This window comes from Hippocampus bargibanti, linkage group LG14, assembly GCF_051943395.1.
Source record: "Hippocampus bargibanti isolate YZ-2025 linkage group LG14, ASM5194339v1, whole genome shotgun sequence".
In the NCBI taxonomy this organism is placed as follows: Eukaryota; Metazoa; Chordata; class Actinopteri; order Syngnathiformes; family Syngnathidae; genus Hippocampus; species Hippocampus bargibanti.
Window position 1 is genome coordinate 11,397,695 of NC_142747.1, and position 16,821 is coordinate 11,414,515.

Consider the following 16,821-nt stretch of genomic DNA (forward strand, 5'->3'; position numbering starts at 1 on the left):
GGCAGACAAAGTTAAATCAGCCAATCGTTTATAGCTGAAGGACGCCTCTCAAGATGAACGAGTCTGATTGGATAAACGACAGGAAGTTGAATTGTGGTAGCCGTTGTTTTTCCGGCTAAAACAGCGAGTGGTTAAGAAAGTGAGGCAAAGAGATTCTGGTGGGTTGGATGGTCAACATAAACTGTCTGTCCACCAGTTTATCCTCACAAAGAACAAACAAGTTGTCTCTACTCAACCTATCGATACACTTAAGAGTATTTTTCAGAATGAGAACAAGAATGGATTTTTTTGATTGACAAGAAATACTGTGCAGAAATCAGTAGATCGAATTCACAACATTCAATCGCCACAGTTTGTGGATGACTTTAATTGGCGAGTGTGTGAGCATATACAAATTACCATGGAAACACAATGTTGACTGCAGCAGGTAAAAGTCGCGCTAATTTGACATTCTCTATTATAACGACAATCAAGGAACAGATTGCATTGGTTCTTAGCGTATACGACGTATGCAAATCAAATGCATTCGTCGTAAATAACAGTTGAGCATAGCTTTCCCCAGGGTAAAATGTTACTGACGTGTATTTGTCTTGTTGTGACTCTTTTAAAACAGATGCTAGATAGATGATGATGGATGGAGCTCCGGTGGATTTATCTTTTAAAGCCATTAGCAACTTGGCAGGTAGGATATTCAATTGTCATTTTTATTTTACTCGTGCTCTTTTCTTTCAAGATTTTTAGGACATTCCTCCTAAGTAGTTTTGTTTTTGTACATTGCAGTGTGACATTTTTATAATGTAAGTTGACACTACTGTATTTCATCTGAATTGCAATTGAAGAAAATGTGATATTGTACTGTAGACATAATTGTGTGTTATGTTTGCATGTCAGAATAAATCAGGCCCATTTATATTTTGATTAATGTTAAATGATGAAAATAAAAACTTTAAGAATTGACTGATGTCATTATCTGCTTTTATTTAGCTACAGAGTCAGAAGAACCAAGCAGAGGTCTACGACCTGTAAAGAGAAATTCAGTTGGAAAATTCCAAAGTGGCTCTCTTCGTCTGAATAACAATCACATTAAAAACCTTTATGACCTTCACAAGACTATCAACCACTTCATGGCTGAACCTTCACTGCTCTCCTGGCTAGACCTTTCGTTCAACCAAATCACAAATATAGACAAAGTGAGCTTTTTTATACATTCATACAGAACTATTGGAGGTTCTTCGAGCATATAAGTGAACTTGTATGTGTGTTCCAGGTTTTGTGTGAACTACCCCAAATGCGGGTTTTGTATCTTCATGGCAACCATATTTTTTCTCTATCAGAGGTCGACAAGCTACGGAGTCTGTCATATCTACACACCATCACCTTACATGGAAATGTTATTGAAACAAACAAGGCCTACAGGTTAGAAATAAATCAATATGTCCACATTACTTGTGGGTTTACTTTATTCCAACAAAATGTATTTTCACGTAACTACTTGATTTATCTATTTTTTTTTTGTAAGGAGTTTTGTGATATCTACTCTGCGTGGATTAAAGACGATGGATTTCAGTGTTGTGACCCCCCAGGAGCGAGCTTTGGCGCAGATATGGCACCACAGTACTACCCCAAGCAAACGAAATAAGGAAACACTTAAGTGACTGTTTGACGCTGTAGCCAGTTAAGTGTTTCACAAGATTTTTTTTTATTCAAAGGCTTATAATATGAGAGATTTGTCTTAAAACTATTCTCGTAAATACATGTTATTTTCACATTTCAATAAATATATCCGTGATTGTCACATCTTATTTAGATCTATAAATGTAAATACATATACACAATGTAGGTACACTTTTCATCTAAATTTTATAATTGTTGAGCCTGCTTTTAACATGAAGTATCATTTCTAACAATGCAATTGTGCTTGTGTATTGTCAAATGTGTTTGTGGTACTTGAGGAAAATTTCACAAGAAAAGACCTGAAATATATTTCTTTTGCTGTGCAAATAAATCGAAAATACTGTATATTAAAGTATTATTTTTATCATTACACAATGGAAAATCATGAACTTTATCACAATATGCAAATTTCTTAAAAAGGACCGGTGTTCCAGACGGCAACTGTTTTGCAAGGCCATTATTCGAACAGTGTTATCATTGCTTATCGTTTGCAAATATTGCATATATACAAAATGTCAAACACTGTAACTGTTGAAAGTTTTTAATGACTTGAAAAACAAACTTTTTTTGGTACTAGCCTAAGATATTACAAATATATTTCAGGTAGTATTACATATCATTAAAACAAAACAAAATATTTAAAAAATGTCAGGAACTCATTGCAATAAACTCAAATGTGCAGCTAGAATAATCACAGCGTTGCACAAGATCCCTTTAGAGCATCTCACTGTGAGGACTTCCTCAACAAGACTCCTTTGGAAGTGACCCACAACCTCGTCAGGAAAGAATATCTGCATTGGAATTGTCACACCACAATTCTTGTAATGGTCACAAGAATAAGAGTGTCAGAATTCCACTGTGTTTTTTTCTGATGAGGCTGCACAGCCTCTCTACTGTAGATCTCATCTCGGTAATCCTTACATCACCGTGCTACCTGCATGCTTTGTTGCGCTCTCCTCTGAAGAGCAGTATGTTTAAAAAGGACAAAATAAATAATCTCAAAAAGTTCTTGGATGCTTCCATATATTGTGGAACATTGGATTGGTAACACTCTCAGCAGAAAGCTATCATGGTTAGTTTTCTATTATACAAACAAATCACTCATATTACAATCTGCAGCACAAACTTTGCTTGAAAGCGAACAAACAGCCCTCAAAGCGTTGTTGGTTTTCATAAAAATGGTTGTTATCGGAGATCACAGCCAATTGTGAACTTTCCATGAAAAACACCTTCTACAATCATCTTCATCTTTAGAATTAGCCAGAAAATTCTGTACAAAGGCAAAAAAATAATACACATCTGTTCCAAAATCCCACATCCCAACTCCCCCTCCCGTCCCCCACAAACTGCAGGCCTCCAGTGCTATACAGGTTTAATGGGCTTTGCATGGATATCAAACTTTAAGGTAGTGAAGCCTATTGTAACTTCACCAGTGAGGAAAGGCAAAATAATGGCGAGTCATTTAGCCTCACAGAAATTCATTTGTTGTCATGTGCCCTGAAATCGAAATGGTTGGCAAAAAAGGTGTTCCTATTCGAAGTACAGTAATTATCATTTCATTCATTATCATTTCATTAGATGGACATCCAAAATGCATCACTGTAAACAAACATGAAATGAGCTACAACAAAGAACAGCTATCAGGATCAATAATACAACTTGCACATTTTATTTTGGCTTCAGCTCCGGTTCTTGGGAAGCCAATTTTGAAGACGCAAGGTGACAGAATGGCTTCTGACCGACCTTCAATATGGTACAGTGTGACGAAATTGCCTTTGTGGAGCATCTGTGTCCGTGTTGCATTTAAAGGCAGAGACGAGAAGCACAAGACAACCGCATAAATGGGTGTAGGGAAGGGTCAAGTCAAGGCGTGACAGGGACAGACTCGAATGATGGGCGGAGCGGTACGCAACCCCGTGTTGTCAGATCAAGGAATGACAAACTGGACCACGAGTTCTTCTTTAGCATCTACTTTGATTTGAGAGATTGCACTGAAGGCATATGCCGCTACCTTGGATACCTGAAAGGAAAAAAAGAATAGAACATCATGACTGAAATCCAGTGGTGGGCTGTCAGGGCCTTCAAGGCCTTCTCTGCTGGCCTAAAAATATGTGAATCACAAACTGATTACATACATGTTAAGTTTCAGAAATCATAAATCGGGTGATTTTCGGACTCGTGACTCTGTGGTGTTCATGAATTCTTATTAAATCATTCCAAATAGTCTTTCAGCTTCGTTTCATTGCTTTTCCCTGGTTGTGCTGCTTCCAGAAGTGTGGTTTCGTATTTAAGCATTTAACCAATCACATTTCAGCGATCATTTGTTATTAGGACTGGCCAGAGCTTGCACACAGTATCAGTAGTGAGCTGCATAAGCAAATCTATTGTGTCGATTTAATAGTAGTATTGTCAACCCACAATGGCTGAAGGAGGAGAAGAAATTGATTTGGTTGCAGATTTACCGTTAAAGCCATTTTCAAGACGGGCTTTTCAAGAAAAAAATGACATCTTTAAGAAACGTCGGAAATGCTTCCCAATCCAGTTGTTCAATCTTCTCTATGCTGTGAAAGAGCGACTTCTGACCCCATATCATGAATCTACACATTCATGGTAAAACCTCGAAAAGTTTAATGACAGTATTTCTTTCTTCACAAGTTATTTCCTGGCTAACGGGACCCTCTAGTAAATAACACGACACTTATTTCCAGTCGCAGCCTCAGACGTAGACAAATGAATTCAGACGTAGCACTACTGAAGGCCCAGGGGTGATATGCACGGCTCGCCACTGCTCAAATCTTTGTCCAAGGCACACGACAAGAGAATCAATGCATCTGACAGACTTGTTTTTGGATTCATACTCAATCTGGCGCAGCGTTTCGAAAGCATGACACGTCCTATCGACATTTCAATAGATGTCAAAATGTGATGCGTGTGACTACCTGCTGAACATCCGAGTACGGCACCAGGTCACTGGCGAGCACTTGGTGGGGTTGGCTAGTGAGGGAGGGGAGAACTAGGCCTTTCGTCTGGGGCATGCCGCTGCTCAAAACGGAAAGCTTTGAGCTGCAATGAAAACAATTTCATATACATGTAGTCATGGGTGATGGCAAGATTTTGGCTTACTCAATTGACTCTTCTCAGTGACTGATGATGTGCACGAGTTAAAAATACCGTTTATAATTTGTTTTTTTATTTTGGCATTCTTCCCTTTTTCATCTGCCACAATGCAAGGTTTGATCCCAAAGCATTTGATAGGGAGTTTCCTATAAAAATGTCATGAAAGTGGTTTTCAGAATCTATTAAAAAGTTTGTCTTCAGTCAACCCAGCCAAATAGCACTGGTCTGTTGAAGAATTTCCATATTGTCGAGGCAGTCTTGAATTTGTGAATTAAGAACAGAATTAAGAACAGAGTACCGGTAATTCGTTTCCTAACAGGACAACCACCATAAAAGTTTCAAGTATACCTGTATTGCCGAGCTTTGTCCATATATTCATGCTGTTCCATCATGACGGAGTCAGCCGCCGACACATCAATGATGTTCCTGGACAACAAACGAGAATGTTTATTAACTTGATTGCCTATCGGACTGAATCAGGTGGCGGGTGGACCACAATCTTACTGTGCTGTTTTGGTGAGGATGGATGTGAGCAGGGCCTGTTCGTCTGTTCGGGCCGAAGGTACAGTTGGCGTGATCCAGTCGGTGCCATTTGGGGGTTTGCTGACAGGGTTCGGGTGGGTGATCAGCGGCTTGCGTTCATTATCCTGTCGGTCACCAGGTCAAAAAAAGTATTCAATGGGATATTATATAACTCACTTCTACTCTTTGGTATTCGACTCAGCATAATTCCGACTTGATCTTGGTTTTACTCCCTGGTTTTTTCTGCTATCTTCGTGACTGCTTTATTTCCTGTATAGGATAGTTGTCCATGTTAAGCGCTTTGTTACAGCTTCAGCTGTTGTTAAAGCGCTATATCAATTAATATGTATTGTAACACAGAGGCTCAAACTGTTTTAGTGAACTCATACTAATAAGACAAAACTGATGTTTTTTTAGCTGTCAGGTATCATTTCAGTTCATTTTATTATTGGTTCATATTTTTACCTTATTTAAATGAACTTGGTCAGCCATTGTATTTTGCAAACAAGAAGCTTTCACATCGGATAAAACTAATTTTCCGTTTTTAAAGCGAGGGAGACCATAATTAACCAGCTGGACAATTTAATGCTGTCCCCGTGGTTAGTACGCGAGCAGCCAAAGGATCACGGCAGCTGCAACTATAAGTTTAGTACGCGTTTTCAGTACTTTTGCCAACTTTACTTGCAAATTCGACGACTTGAAGCTGAGAAAGAAACATCTATAATACAATTGAACACTGAAGCATGCATGTTTCCTCAAATTGAATTGAGGAAGATCTCGAGTCACGCGGCACAACACAAATTGGGAACTTAAAATTATCTTGTGATATTTTGTTAGACACTAGCCACGCATACAAAGGTTCCTTCTCGTACACGTCATAACAATGCGGTCACTTTAATATTGTTTCACATAAATGGCCAAGCAACGCGTTACATGTTTAGCTACTATCAGCTGTTCTCATTTCCGCCCAGTACAAGCAGTAAAGACTTGGCCTGAGCTAAGCCGTCGTTCATATTGCTAAATGTCTTTTCAAAGTGAAAGAGCGGAACAATCTCTTGTTGGAAACACGCATTCTTTATTAAACAACTCTCCTCCGCCTGACAACAGTGTACGGTGTCATGCAAGAACAATTGCAGAACCAAATATATGGAGCTAGTTTTAGCAACCTGGACGGCTAACTAACTACCTGGTCTGCTGACTCGTTGTCGCTGCTGTAACAACAGCCCATGGCAGCGTCCGGTCCCCTCCGGCTTCCTTGTTTTCACACAGAAAGCAGGCGTGATTGTCTGCGCCAAAAATCATCCAATTCGTTTCGGTGGTTATTTGCACTCCATCAAAAGGAGTTTGAGACTTCGCCAGCTAATGTCGGGGTGGGCACAGCAGAGTCGCTATCACATGACAGCTGCACTGCGCGTGCAACAAAATACGCCATTTCCGGAATGGCGTCACTGCGCAGTTAAAAAAACCTGACTTCAACGTAAACCTCGGTGTTTGCTGGTATGGAAGAGAATGAAAGTATTTCACAGTTAAATGTATTAAATGTTTGCTTCACCAAACTGAAGAACAAATAATGTTGAGTGCAGTCACTAAACTGTCATTATAGTCCTGTGAACGATTGAATGAATGGCGCAATGGAGATTTATTAAGCGGGATAACAATAGAAAATGCACTAAATGCAAGGGAAAGCCGAAAGGAAAAGATGACAGAACAAAAGCCATTACATGCATTTTTTCTGATAATAAATAGAGACACCTTGTATTTGTTTAGAATATACGTGCACTAACATCCTGCTCCTAATGTTTCGTGAGGGTTTACTAATACGAAAATAAAATGCTATAACTTCATGTTACCATATTTGTTTCATTTTAGATCACCTGAGTTTGAACCGTAAATGCATGTTTGGATTTCCCAAAAGCACTCATTTTCACATATAACGTATTAATATTGTTTTTGAATTCTTAGTTGAATTAATCACTGCATGACGAATAATCATCGCCGTCGCCACAACTGCTTTTCCACATCAATGTAGCGTCTTATGTTTACTTGAAACAGTAATTGTATGGATGTCGCTCTTTATGGCGTCATGTTTAGGCTTGACTTTTTACAAAGGTAAGTGACGTACATTGGTTTCGCGGATGTGTGGGAAAATGACAGATAATCCGTTCTGAGACAAAGCTAAAATTGGGTTCAAGTTGTTATTGGTGCTATGCCTTCCAAATTGGCACAATCTGGCGGCATGCAGCCGGAAAATAAGGTAAAAAGAGCTATGATATTATTACATTTACGCTTTTATTATAAATATATGTGTATGTGTGTGTGCGTGTTTATAAATGCGGTGGTTGAGGTTAAATGAAATAATCGTGCCTGATTCCATTCCAACTTCCTCATATTTTAAAAGGTTACAATTTTGGATGATGTCCTTACTTGCTATTTGTACATCGAAACTACTGTAAAATGGAGCTGTACCCTCGCTCACTGTATCCAGTGAACACTGCAAATGGTATTGAGTGAGAACATGAAGCAGTGCAATTAATTCTGTGTGTTTGTTTTCTCAGATTGTCAAAAAAGGCTCTTGGTCGACCACGTTGGTGTCAGACCCAGATTATACCTGCACATCCACACTCTTCATTCCTCAAGTCTCGAACACTGCCAGCGACCTCACGTCCACACCCTCGCTAGCCCAACCCTATTTAAACTCTCCCATCTCCTCCTCTTCCTCATCCTCACCCTCCCCTTCGCCATCACCGTCATCTTCATCTTCCTCCTCCTCCCCCTCCACAAGCTCCTCATCCTCTTCTGACAATTGGACCTGTGAAGTTGCAGATGGAGAAGATAAGGTGATATTGAGGAGGGTCCCAGTCGTGGCTCGGGATGGGCATTATGCAGTCGGGAAGAACCCTGTTTGGAAGCCCCCCTTGAGGTGCATGAGAAACACCATGAGGAAGAAGAACAAGCAACATAGACGAAAGGGAGATACTCGATATTCAGAGTATACGCTTCCACAATAGCATAATAGTGGCACAATCATTGACTGTGCCACTCCTCCACAAATTGACAATCTAACATTGTTATGGGGGACTGAGAGACAACTGAAGATGCTTTTTTGCACACATTGATTAATTATTCATTATAATTCGTGCTGACAATGTAAATAAATAAGTTATGTTTGCCTCATTGTTATCGAATGAATTGTCCCCAGGTGTGAGTTGTTTGTTTGGCCCTCTACAAGTACAGTATTATAAAACATTTCCTCTCTGTTGTATTTTTTCGGATAGCCCGCGTCAGTTCAAATGTTTTCATGGGTTTACAGGATAAAGTCTTGCTAGTGCATGCCTGGCAGCCTGTCATGACAAAGATGAAATATTTTTTTTTAACTCTCCTCAGGCTGAGTAGTCAATGACAGAGTATAACATGTTGCACCAATGCATTGATGGTCTATTAAGGGCTGCTAGACAGGCAATTGACATCATGTCCATATTTGTCATCTCCAAATGATCTGATCCACTCATCTTCACAAGGATCGTGAGCATGCTGGAGTCATTCGAAGCTGACTCCGGGCAATCACTGGGGAACATCTTGAACTAGTTTCCAGACACTGTGCAAAAATCATTGATATTGCAAGCTCTGGAATGTTCCCTTTTTTACAATAGAAAAACAAATAGGTGATATATTCTTATTTTACCCTGTATTTTGTTTGACTCTTTATTTTTGGGGTGTCTTGCTGGCAACCAGATCAAAATAAACCCCACCGCATGCCCATACTTTTGTTGTAAAATACACTCTTGCTCACCTGATCCTTGGTGATTTTTTTATTCAAATTTCCCTATGCTGATTTTTTTCCTTCATCCAATGCACAAAGACCCTTTATACACAACGAACCTCGGAAGACTATAGTAACGTCATTCCAAGTTAGATTGCAATTGCAATTTTGTATATCTTGTTATATTGTTTAATGCAGTGGCGGGCCATGCATGTCGCTCCTTGGCCTTCAATAGTGCTACGTCTGAATCACTCCACAGCTGCAAGTGTGGTGTGATTTACTGCACGTCCACTAGAGCAGGGGTCCCCAACCCCGGGCCGCGGACCGGTATCATCTTCCGTGGGTCATTTGTTACCGGGCCGCGCAGAAAGAATAATTAACAATGTCCGTTTTATTTATTATCTGAGTCTGAACTATGTTTTATGTATTTTGAAAAATAAAAAGTCACCGCTTGCGGCGTATTTCCGTGACGAGGAATACTCAATGAACTCAATCTGTCACTTCAGGGGAAAATGACAACTGTCTTCAAGTTGGCTGTTATACTATAATTGGCCAATCATGTGACTAGTCAATCATAGTTTGCAAAAACTGGGACGTTTCCAGTGCCTACCTGCAGGCCTTGGGTTGCCAACTCAACTTTGATTGGTTAAAGCAACAGTTTAATCGACATTTCTTTTTATAGTCCGGGGCCCCGCAGAACTGATTGTGAAGGTGTCCAGGTAGATTTCTGACCCTGGTAACAAATGATGGCTGAAATGTGATTGGCTAAATGCTTAAATGCGAAAACAATCATCTGAGAGTAGCACAACAATGGAAAAGCAATGAATGGAAGCTTAGAAACAATTTGGAATTATTTAATAAGAATTCATGGACAAAATATAATTCTCATTATTCTGTGATTCAGATATTTTTACTCCAGCAGAGGTCTTGCAGGCCCTGACGGCCCACCACTGACGTAATGTTTTGCAAAGCAAATCCAGTTCTCATAAATCATTAACTTCAACTCCCCGTGGAATATTCATATAACTCTTTTGGCTGCACTTGAATGCATCACGACAGTTGAGCAGCTTGCAGACACCCTGACTGCAGACAAAAAGTAGTCAGTCATCCAACCTTTTGGGGTGGGGGTGATGATTAACAGGCGTCTGTTCTCTTGTATACCCTCCACTTTTATCCACACCTTCTTTATTTACGCCTGCCGAGAGAGGGGAGGGATTATGCAGGAAAGAGCTTCCAGGGCCGTGGAACTCACCTTGACTTGTTAGGGGAACAAAAACAACCACCATGAGAGCACTCTTGTTTGTTTTGGCGTTCGGGTTTTCTCTGGCGTCTGACGGTCGAGCTCCTGCACACGTCGGTTTTAGTTCGTCGGTCCGCTCGGTGTGCAAGCCCATACCGAGCACGCTGTCTCTGTGCCACGGCATCGGCTACCGGTACATGAGGCTCCCCAATCTGCTTGGCCACGACACCCTGCGAGAAGCCCAGCAGCAGTCTGGCGCCTGGCTGCCGTTAGTCTCCAAACTGTGTCACCGGGACACCAAGAAGTTCTTGTGCTCCTTGTTCGCACCGGTATGCGTTCCAGACTACGGCGGGCCAGTCAGCCCGTGCAGGAGCCTGTGCGAGGCCGTGCGCGACCATTGCGTCCCCGTCATGAGCGCTTTCGGATTTCCCTGGCCAGAAATGTTTAACTGCAGCCGCTTTCCACGCGGGACCCTACTTTGCATCCCTCCGAGTGGGGAGGTGGATGCGCGGATTATGGAAGAAATTACCCACGAGGAGGCGCTCAAAGGTCTGTGCCTCTTCTCAAATTTTACACGGGAGGCCAAACAATGGACTTGATCTATGGAAGGCAACTCCGCATGGTCATGATCGTTTGAATCAAAAGTGTTGGCGGAGATAAACATCCCAAAAAATGCAGGAGAGCGGCCCCTGAGGACCGGAGTAGAGTTAGGATAGGATCCAACACGCCGTGAACATCGAGAGGATAAGTGGTTCAGTTAATGGATGAAACCCGCGGTGTGCTAGAGAAAAGATGAGGCCAAATTCGGAATCATGCTAAGAAAAATAAATCTAAAAAAGTTTACTTAATGACAGCACTCTCCTCTTTTATTTAGAAAAATGTCAACATTTGTTGACAACCAAAGCAATTTGCAGTATATTGTTGCACCTCTATGGATTACTGTTTACAGTTGTATTGCTATAAAGGCCGCTATAACTCTTATGAGTCTCATGCTGAAAACAATCTGACTTGATGAGATGCAATTTAGGCCCACAATGAAATGTTCATAGCTTTGCAACGACTGTATTTATTACGTTTTAACAGCAAGGCAGTCTAATGGTTTGCTTGAATTTCTCAGAGTTTGACATTTTGGTCTTAGAATATCTGCTCTCCATTCTCTCTGGGGTTTGCATGTTTTCTCTTTTGTGTAGTGCCTCGTGTATCATTAAGTGGTGGTTTAAGAGGTTTTTCTCATTATTTTCTGACTCCTCCTGCGATATGTTTAATCCCTCTTTTCAATACCCAGGAAGTATAATTTGTGATGCCTGCAGTCTTGCAGCTGAAGGAGAAAATGACATCAAGGACAACTTTTGTCCAAGTCCATATGGTGAGAAAAGAGATGATGACATCATGTGACATATCTTGAGAGCTAAGTAAAATAAAATCTTTGTTTCTCTCCCTCATGTGAGGTTTTGTGTTTTATGGCGTGCCCGGAATGACCCGTTTTTGTCTCTTTCGCAGCATTTAAGATGCGTCTGGGTAGTGTGTCTACAGTAGGAGGAGACCTTCAGCTGGTGCCTTTGGCCCGAAGCCGCATCCTGAGGTGGGCAGGGGGAGGTGCGGAGAGGGCTGGGATTGGAGGCGCAATGGCCCACGGTGCCCTGTGGCTGGAGGAAGGCGCCACCTGTGCGTGTCCAGGCTTGGACTCGACAGACAAAAACGATCCTGTTTTAGGTGGGGAGGTCATGGACAAAAAGGTGAATGGGGTCCTGGATGGATGGTATTTGGCACTAGCTCGGGCTGAAGAGGGAAGGCTGGTGTTGACTCGGCTGGTGCGCTGGACTAAAGGTGACAAAGATATGAAGAAGTTCATCAGGGGACTTTTGAAACAATCTTGTCCTGAGCTGTAGCGATTCAGTCTTTAACCAGTTATTTTTTTTTCCAGTTCACAAAATAAATAAACATTAAAATATTGCCCATGCATAGACTGCAATCTGACCACTTGCTTGATGAATGGTCGGACATTTTTTTGAAAGTTGTGAAATTGACCTTTTCTTTTTTGGTAATGGTGCAAAGGGTTAATAATTGACCTGTGTATGGTGCACGTTTACCTGAGTGTTTTACATTTCCCACAACAGCATACGTTTCAAAATGCGTCCTCAAGGGCCGCTTTGCTGCAGGTTTTCCATCTCCCCTTGCTACAACGCACCTGTTTCAAATGATCAGCTCATCAGCTAGCTCTGCAGGAGCCTGATGATGATCATAAATACGATGAAATCATAAGCAGGAAAGCGGCTCAGGAGGACCGGAGTTTGGCACCCGCGCATTAAACATTTTATCAGCCACTTTGCAAATGCATTACATGCCAATTGCCGATATAAGGACATTTAAATGTGTACATTCACTAACTAAGTTGTTGTAATTGTTTATTTTGTTTTTTTTGGTAACGGAAATGAGCTTTAAATTGGTGTTAAACAGCATCCTGTTGTTGTCGTAGTAATACAACAATCTTCTTATTCCTGTATACAGAAACATATTCCTATATACTTTATACTCTATATACTATTAAAATGCAATGATGAGGAACCACTCATAATACTGTTGTTGTTTTTAATCAAACAAATCCACAAATTAAAAATTAACTGAAATCTGTTTTATACTATGTATATCTTATTAAATTTACTGTATGTACGATAATCCCTAAATGTGTTTTGTTGTTTTCATCATATTTCCATATCGACAGCGCAAAGCGCGAAACATGACTCGAACATACTTGTCTACACACCTGTTGCGGTTAACTTGATACAGCAGATAGTCTGCCTCACTTTGTCTCCCGCGGCAAACGTGACTCTTTCTCTGTTGTGGTATCCTACAAAAATAAACATCAGGTGTGTTAGATTGAAACTGAGGAAAAATATGTGGTTGCAATGTCTTTGGTCTTACCAGTTTTTGCGTCTGTCGTAAACAATTACTGGACATACAAATTGAACATGTTGCTTAAATAATTTATAGCTTCAGGTCTCCAACCTTCAATTACCCGACACACATACAAAATACGCACTTGCATCGAGCTGTATTTTTCTCAGCTGCCAGTTATTAGTCACAGTATTTTCCAGCACCAAGGTGAGGTCAATATTTTTATCTGTGCTGCAGAATTCTGTCTTAATATTGCCTGTAACTGCATAGACAAAGCATACAAATGTTAAATTTTAATTGGCAAATTTGGTTGAGTGAGATTATAGATTAATTTATGATACTAACAAACTACATAATGTTTGTCAATTATGATCTGTTCTAGATGTGAGTGATATTCATGCAGCTTTGCAGGCAATTATTGTCTGGTGCTGTTATTAAATGCCGAAAGTAATCCCAATGAAGTGTGAAGTTTTTAATAAGTATCGTTGTTGATTTTGAATGATTAAATGGAGTTTTTGAAAGCATGCATACAATAAGGTTTGGGTTACCGTTTTTGTCATGAGCTTTTTAGAACTGGGCTGTGACTCGACAGTAACATCGCACTTGCAACCCCAGACTTGTCCTGTGCTGCATTAGTGTGAGTTTATATTGCTGTACACTACCAATGTGTCGATAAGGAAGTGTTTATTTCAACTTTTGCTGTAACTGTATAGCCTAGATGAGTTCTGTTAGTTGAGCATATTGCATCTTAAACTGGTGACATGCTTACCGTCAGTGGCACCAAAGAAACTGACATTTAACATATCAAACATCATAAAATCCTACTGTTCCTTACTGCCGCTTCATTATTTCTCTTTAGAACATAAATGATTGACTGAAACCTCTGCTTGTGTGGCGACGAAGATGGCATTCCCTGCCATTGCATTGGCTTTCCTCCCACTCCTGCTGACGTTGCTCATCCGATACCGTTTCTACTTTGCATTGTTCTACCGAGCGGTTCTGGTCCGCCTTTGGAAGGACTGTGTCACTGGTCTGAGCCGTGAGGAGCGAGTCTACCAGTATGTTCTCACCCATGCCACACCTGGGGACCCTGACAGTATTTTGGATACTTTTGACAAGTGGTGTAGCAAGGTGGAGTTCATCAGTAATATTGGACCAAAAAAGGGTGGGTAGAGAAGCTTTACAACACTCGTCACAATAATCAATAGTGCAAATTGACATCTCTCATTCAAACTTAAATCTAGCCATTATCATCATTTTCAACAAATATTATTTAAAATATATTGTTGGTTGGGGAGTTTGTAGTTCTGTTTGTACCTGCATCCTCATGTGTGCAGGGAAGATTCTGGACAGGCTGATGATGGAGCAGAGTCCTCTTACAGTCCTGGAGTTGGGAACACACTGTGGTTATAGCACCGTGCGTATGGCCCGAGCTCTACCACTGGGTGCTAGGATCTACACTGTTGAGATGGACCAGAGGAACGCTGCCATAGCCGAGAAAATCATCCGCCTGGCCGGTTTTGATGACGACACTGTGAGAGGCACAATCATCTGAATTGGATGTTTGTATGTTGACTTTCAGTACTACGAAACATATTGTTGTGTTTGGCATCAATCAGGTAGAGCTGATTGTGAATCCGTCAGATGAAGTGATCCCACGTTTGCGGTCTGACTTTGGCTTGGAGAGGCTTGATTTGGTCTTCATGGACCACTGGAAGAAATGCTACTGTGCTGATCTGCAGGTATTGCAGGAGAAAAAAAAAATCATAAATCGGACAGAATTTACCACAACAAATTGATGCAGTTTAACGATAGCATTACATTTTGACGACAGTGAGGTTAAAAGCTTAGCTAAAGAAGATGTTTTAAAAAGGGAGTAAAAGAAGCCATTTTTGTAAAACAGCAAAACCCTTCACTAAATCACCAAGGTGGCTTAAGGTTTAATTTAGACCAGGGATGTCAAAGTCATTTTTTGCCGGGGGCCACATTGTAGTTATGGTTTCCTCTCAAGGGCCGTTATGAATTTGGGGAACCCATTAGAATGTTTAAATCCCTACTCATATTACATATAGAGCACACAGCAAATTAATGAATAACTTGTTTTCAAATCTGAAGTCAAGAATAATGACTTTTATTGTGGTTGACATCCAAAAATATGAAATTTTGGCTCAGATTTTAGCAATCATCATGGAATTTAACAAGTTTGATTTGCTTTCGCGGGCCGAAAAAAATGTGGCGGGCCGGATTTGGCCCGCGGGCCTGGACTTTGACACCTGTGATTTAGACCATGCTTACACCAGACTTCTTAGATCGTTACCACGTGGGCTTAGTCATGCTAATGAGATGATACTAGGGCTAATGGGGCAATCAGCCAGGCATAGACATTAGAGGTAATCAGACAAGCTTCAGGGAGTCGTCTACTGCTCCCCCTACCTTAGAGCAGGGATCTATCAAAGCAGAGGATATGGCACCGCTCATTCTGTCCATGAGGGCTATATATTAGGCCAGAGTTACCACCACAACTTTAGTTAGCTGACAAAGCTCTTCCGATGAGGAGCAAAACGTCTGACACCTTCAAAGAAGTACAGATGACGGACGAAGAAACCTTTTCATCGATGGACCATTCCTGTACAACTGAGAGCCGACACAGAATATAGCATTACATCTTTACAAATGCAGGCAGTGTTGTGAAGACTCATTCTCCAAAGTTCAGGATTCCAATAATACTTTTTTTTTCAGTTTTGTACATTTTTTTAAGTCCAGGTCTGTAACAACATAAAACATTTTACATTATAATTCATACAGTCGCGCCACATTATAGCAGGGAATTTTTAAAAACCTTGTTTATAAAATACCAGTAACATTTTACTGTATTATACTAAATTGGAAGCATAACCAGAATCAGATCAGATACATTTATGGACATTTAGATAACATGCTTTTGAAAGACACTTCAGGTTTCAATCTGGCCTATCTGTGAATTTTATTTTTTTATTTATGACCATAATTAGCAATGTTCAACAGATGAATGAGCTGAATTGCAAGCGAATTGAAAAATAATATCGAATAATGATAGCTGCGGGTTTTAAATTTATTGAGGACTCCTGTGATATGTCCTGCCTTGAGATAATCAAATGTAGCCAAACATGATGTGTTGCAGATATTGGAAGGTTCCGGTCTGCTCGGGAAAGGATCTATAATTCTGGCTGACAACGTACTGTTTCCCGGCGCACCCAAATTTCTCAGACATATTCGCAAGAGTGGCTTGTATGAGTGGAAGATCCACCGCGCCACACTAGAGTACAGCAAGGGAATCAGGGACGGGATGGCAGAACTGGTGTATCAGGGGATTAAGTAGATCAATATAAAACAAGATAACCTCCAGAAATCACAAAGGTTAATTGAGCATGATCCTGGTGCACAAAATAAAATATATTGGACATCTCAGCTTTGGGTCATCCACAGATCTCAAATGGAAACCCAATACAAATTCTGCAACTCTAAGTGCCCCAAGAGTTCTTAGCCCATGCAGTCAAACATGCTTGCTGTTGATGATTCTTTGCCATTTTTCTCTATAGTTAATCCTTGAAGTTTCTGTTCATAACCAGTCATG

At 40.6% G+C, this 16,821-nt stretch overlaps 4 protein-coding genes and 1 long non-coding RNA gene across 5 annotated transcripts; 4 read left to right on the top strand and 1 right to left on the bottom strand.

Moving 5' to 3' along the window:
* The first annotated feature begins 159 nt into the window (after positions 1-159).
* On the top strand, positions 160-2,060 carry lrrc51 (leucine rich repeat containing 51). The gene is made up of 5 exons (XM_089014357.1): positions 160-427; positions 614-682; positions 985-1,190; positions 1,268-1,416; positions 1,520-2,060. The coding sequence occupies exons 2-5, from the start codon at positions 625-627 to the stop codon at positions 1,653-1,655; spliced, it is 549 nt and encodes a 182-aa protein (XP_088870483.1). The 5' UTR covers positions 160-427; positions 614-624; the 3' UTR covers positions 1,656-2,060.
* A 1,260-nt stretch (positions 2,061-3,320) lies between these two features.
* On the bottom strand, positions 3,321-6,720 carry lamtor1 (late endosomal/lysosomal adaptor, MAPK and MTOR activator 1). Its single transcript, XM_089014358.1, has 5 exons — positions 6,500-6,720; positions 5,296-5,438; positions 5,140-5,217; positions 4,614-4,737; positions 3,321-3,694 (listed from the first exon to the last, which is right to left on the bottom strand). Exons 1-5 carry the CDS (start codon positions 6,539-6,541, stop codon positions 3,602-3,604), a joined length of 480 nt encoding a protein of 159 aa, XP_088870484.1. The 5' UTR covers positions 6,542-6,720; the 3' UTR covers positions 3,321-3,601.
* A 742-nt stretch (positions 6,721-7,462) lies between these two features.
* LOC148888300 (uncharacterized) lies at positions 7,463-8,559 on the top strand. Its single transcript, XR_016117259.1, has 2 exons — positions 7,463-7,567; positions 7,869-8,559. It is a non-coding gene; the product is annotated as an uncharacterized LOC148888300 (long non-coding RNA).
* Positions 8,560-10,331: 1,772 nt separating this feature from the next.
* Positions 10,332-13,422, top strand: sfrp2l (secreted frizzled-related protein 2 like). Its single transcript, XM_089013709.1, has 3 exons — positions 10,332-10,862; positions 11,599-11,679; positions 11,814-13,422. Exons 1-3 carry the CDS (start codon positions 10,358-10,360, stop codon positions 12,200-12,202), a joined length of 975 nt encoding a protein of 324 aa, XP_088869835.1. The 5' UTR covers positions 10,332-10,357; the 3' UTR covers positions 12,203-13,422.
* Positions 13,423-14,100: 678 nt separating this feature from the next.
* tomt (transmembrane O-methyltransferase) lies at positions 14,101-16,626 on the top strand. The gene is made up of 4 exons (XM_089013244.1): positions 14,101-14,373; positions 14,546-14,742; positions 14,828-14,950; positions 16,369-16,626. The coding sequence occupies exons 1-4, from the start codon at positions 14,112-14,114 to the stop codon at positions 16,564-16,566; spliced, it is 780 nt and encodes a 259-aa protein (XP_088869370.1). The 5' UTR covers positions 14,101-14,111; the 3' UTR covers positions 16,567-16,626.
* Positions 16,627-16,821: the final 195 nt, after the last annotated feature.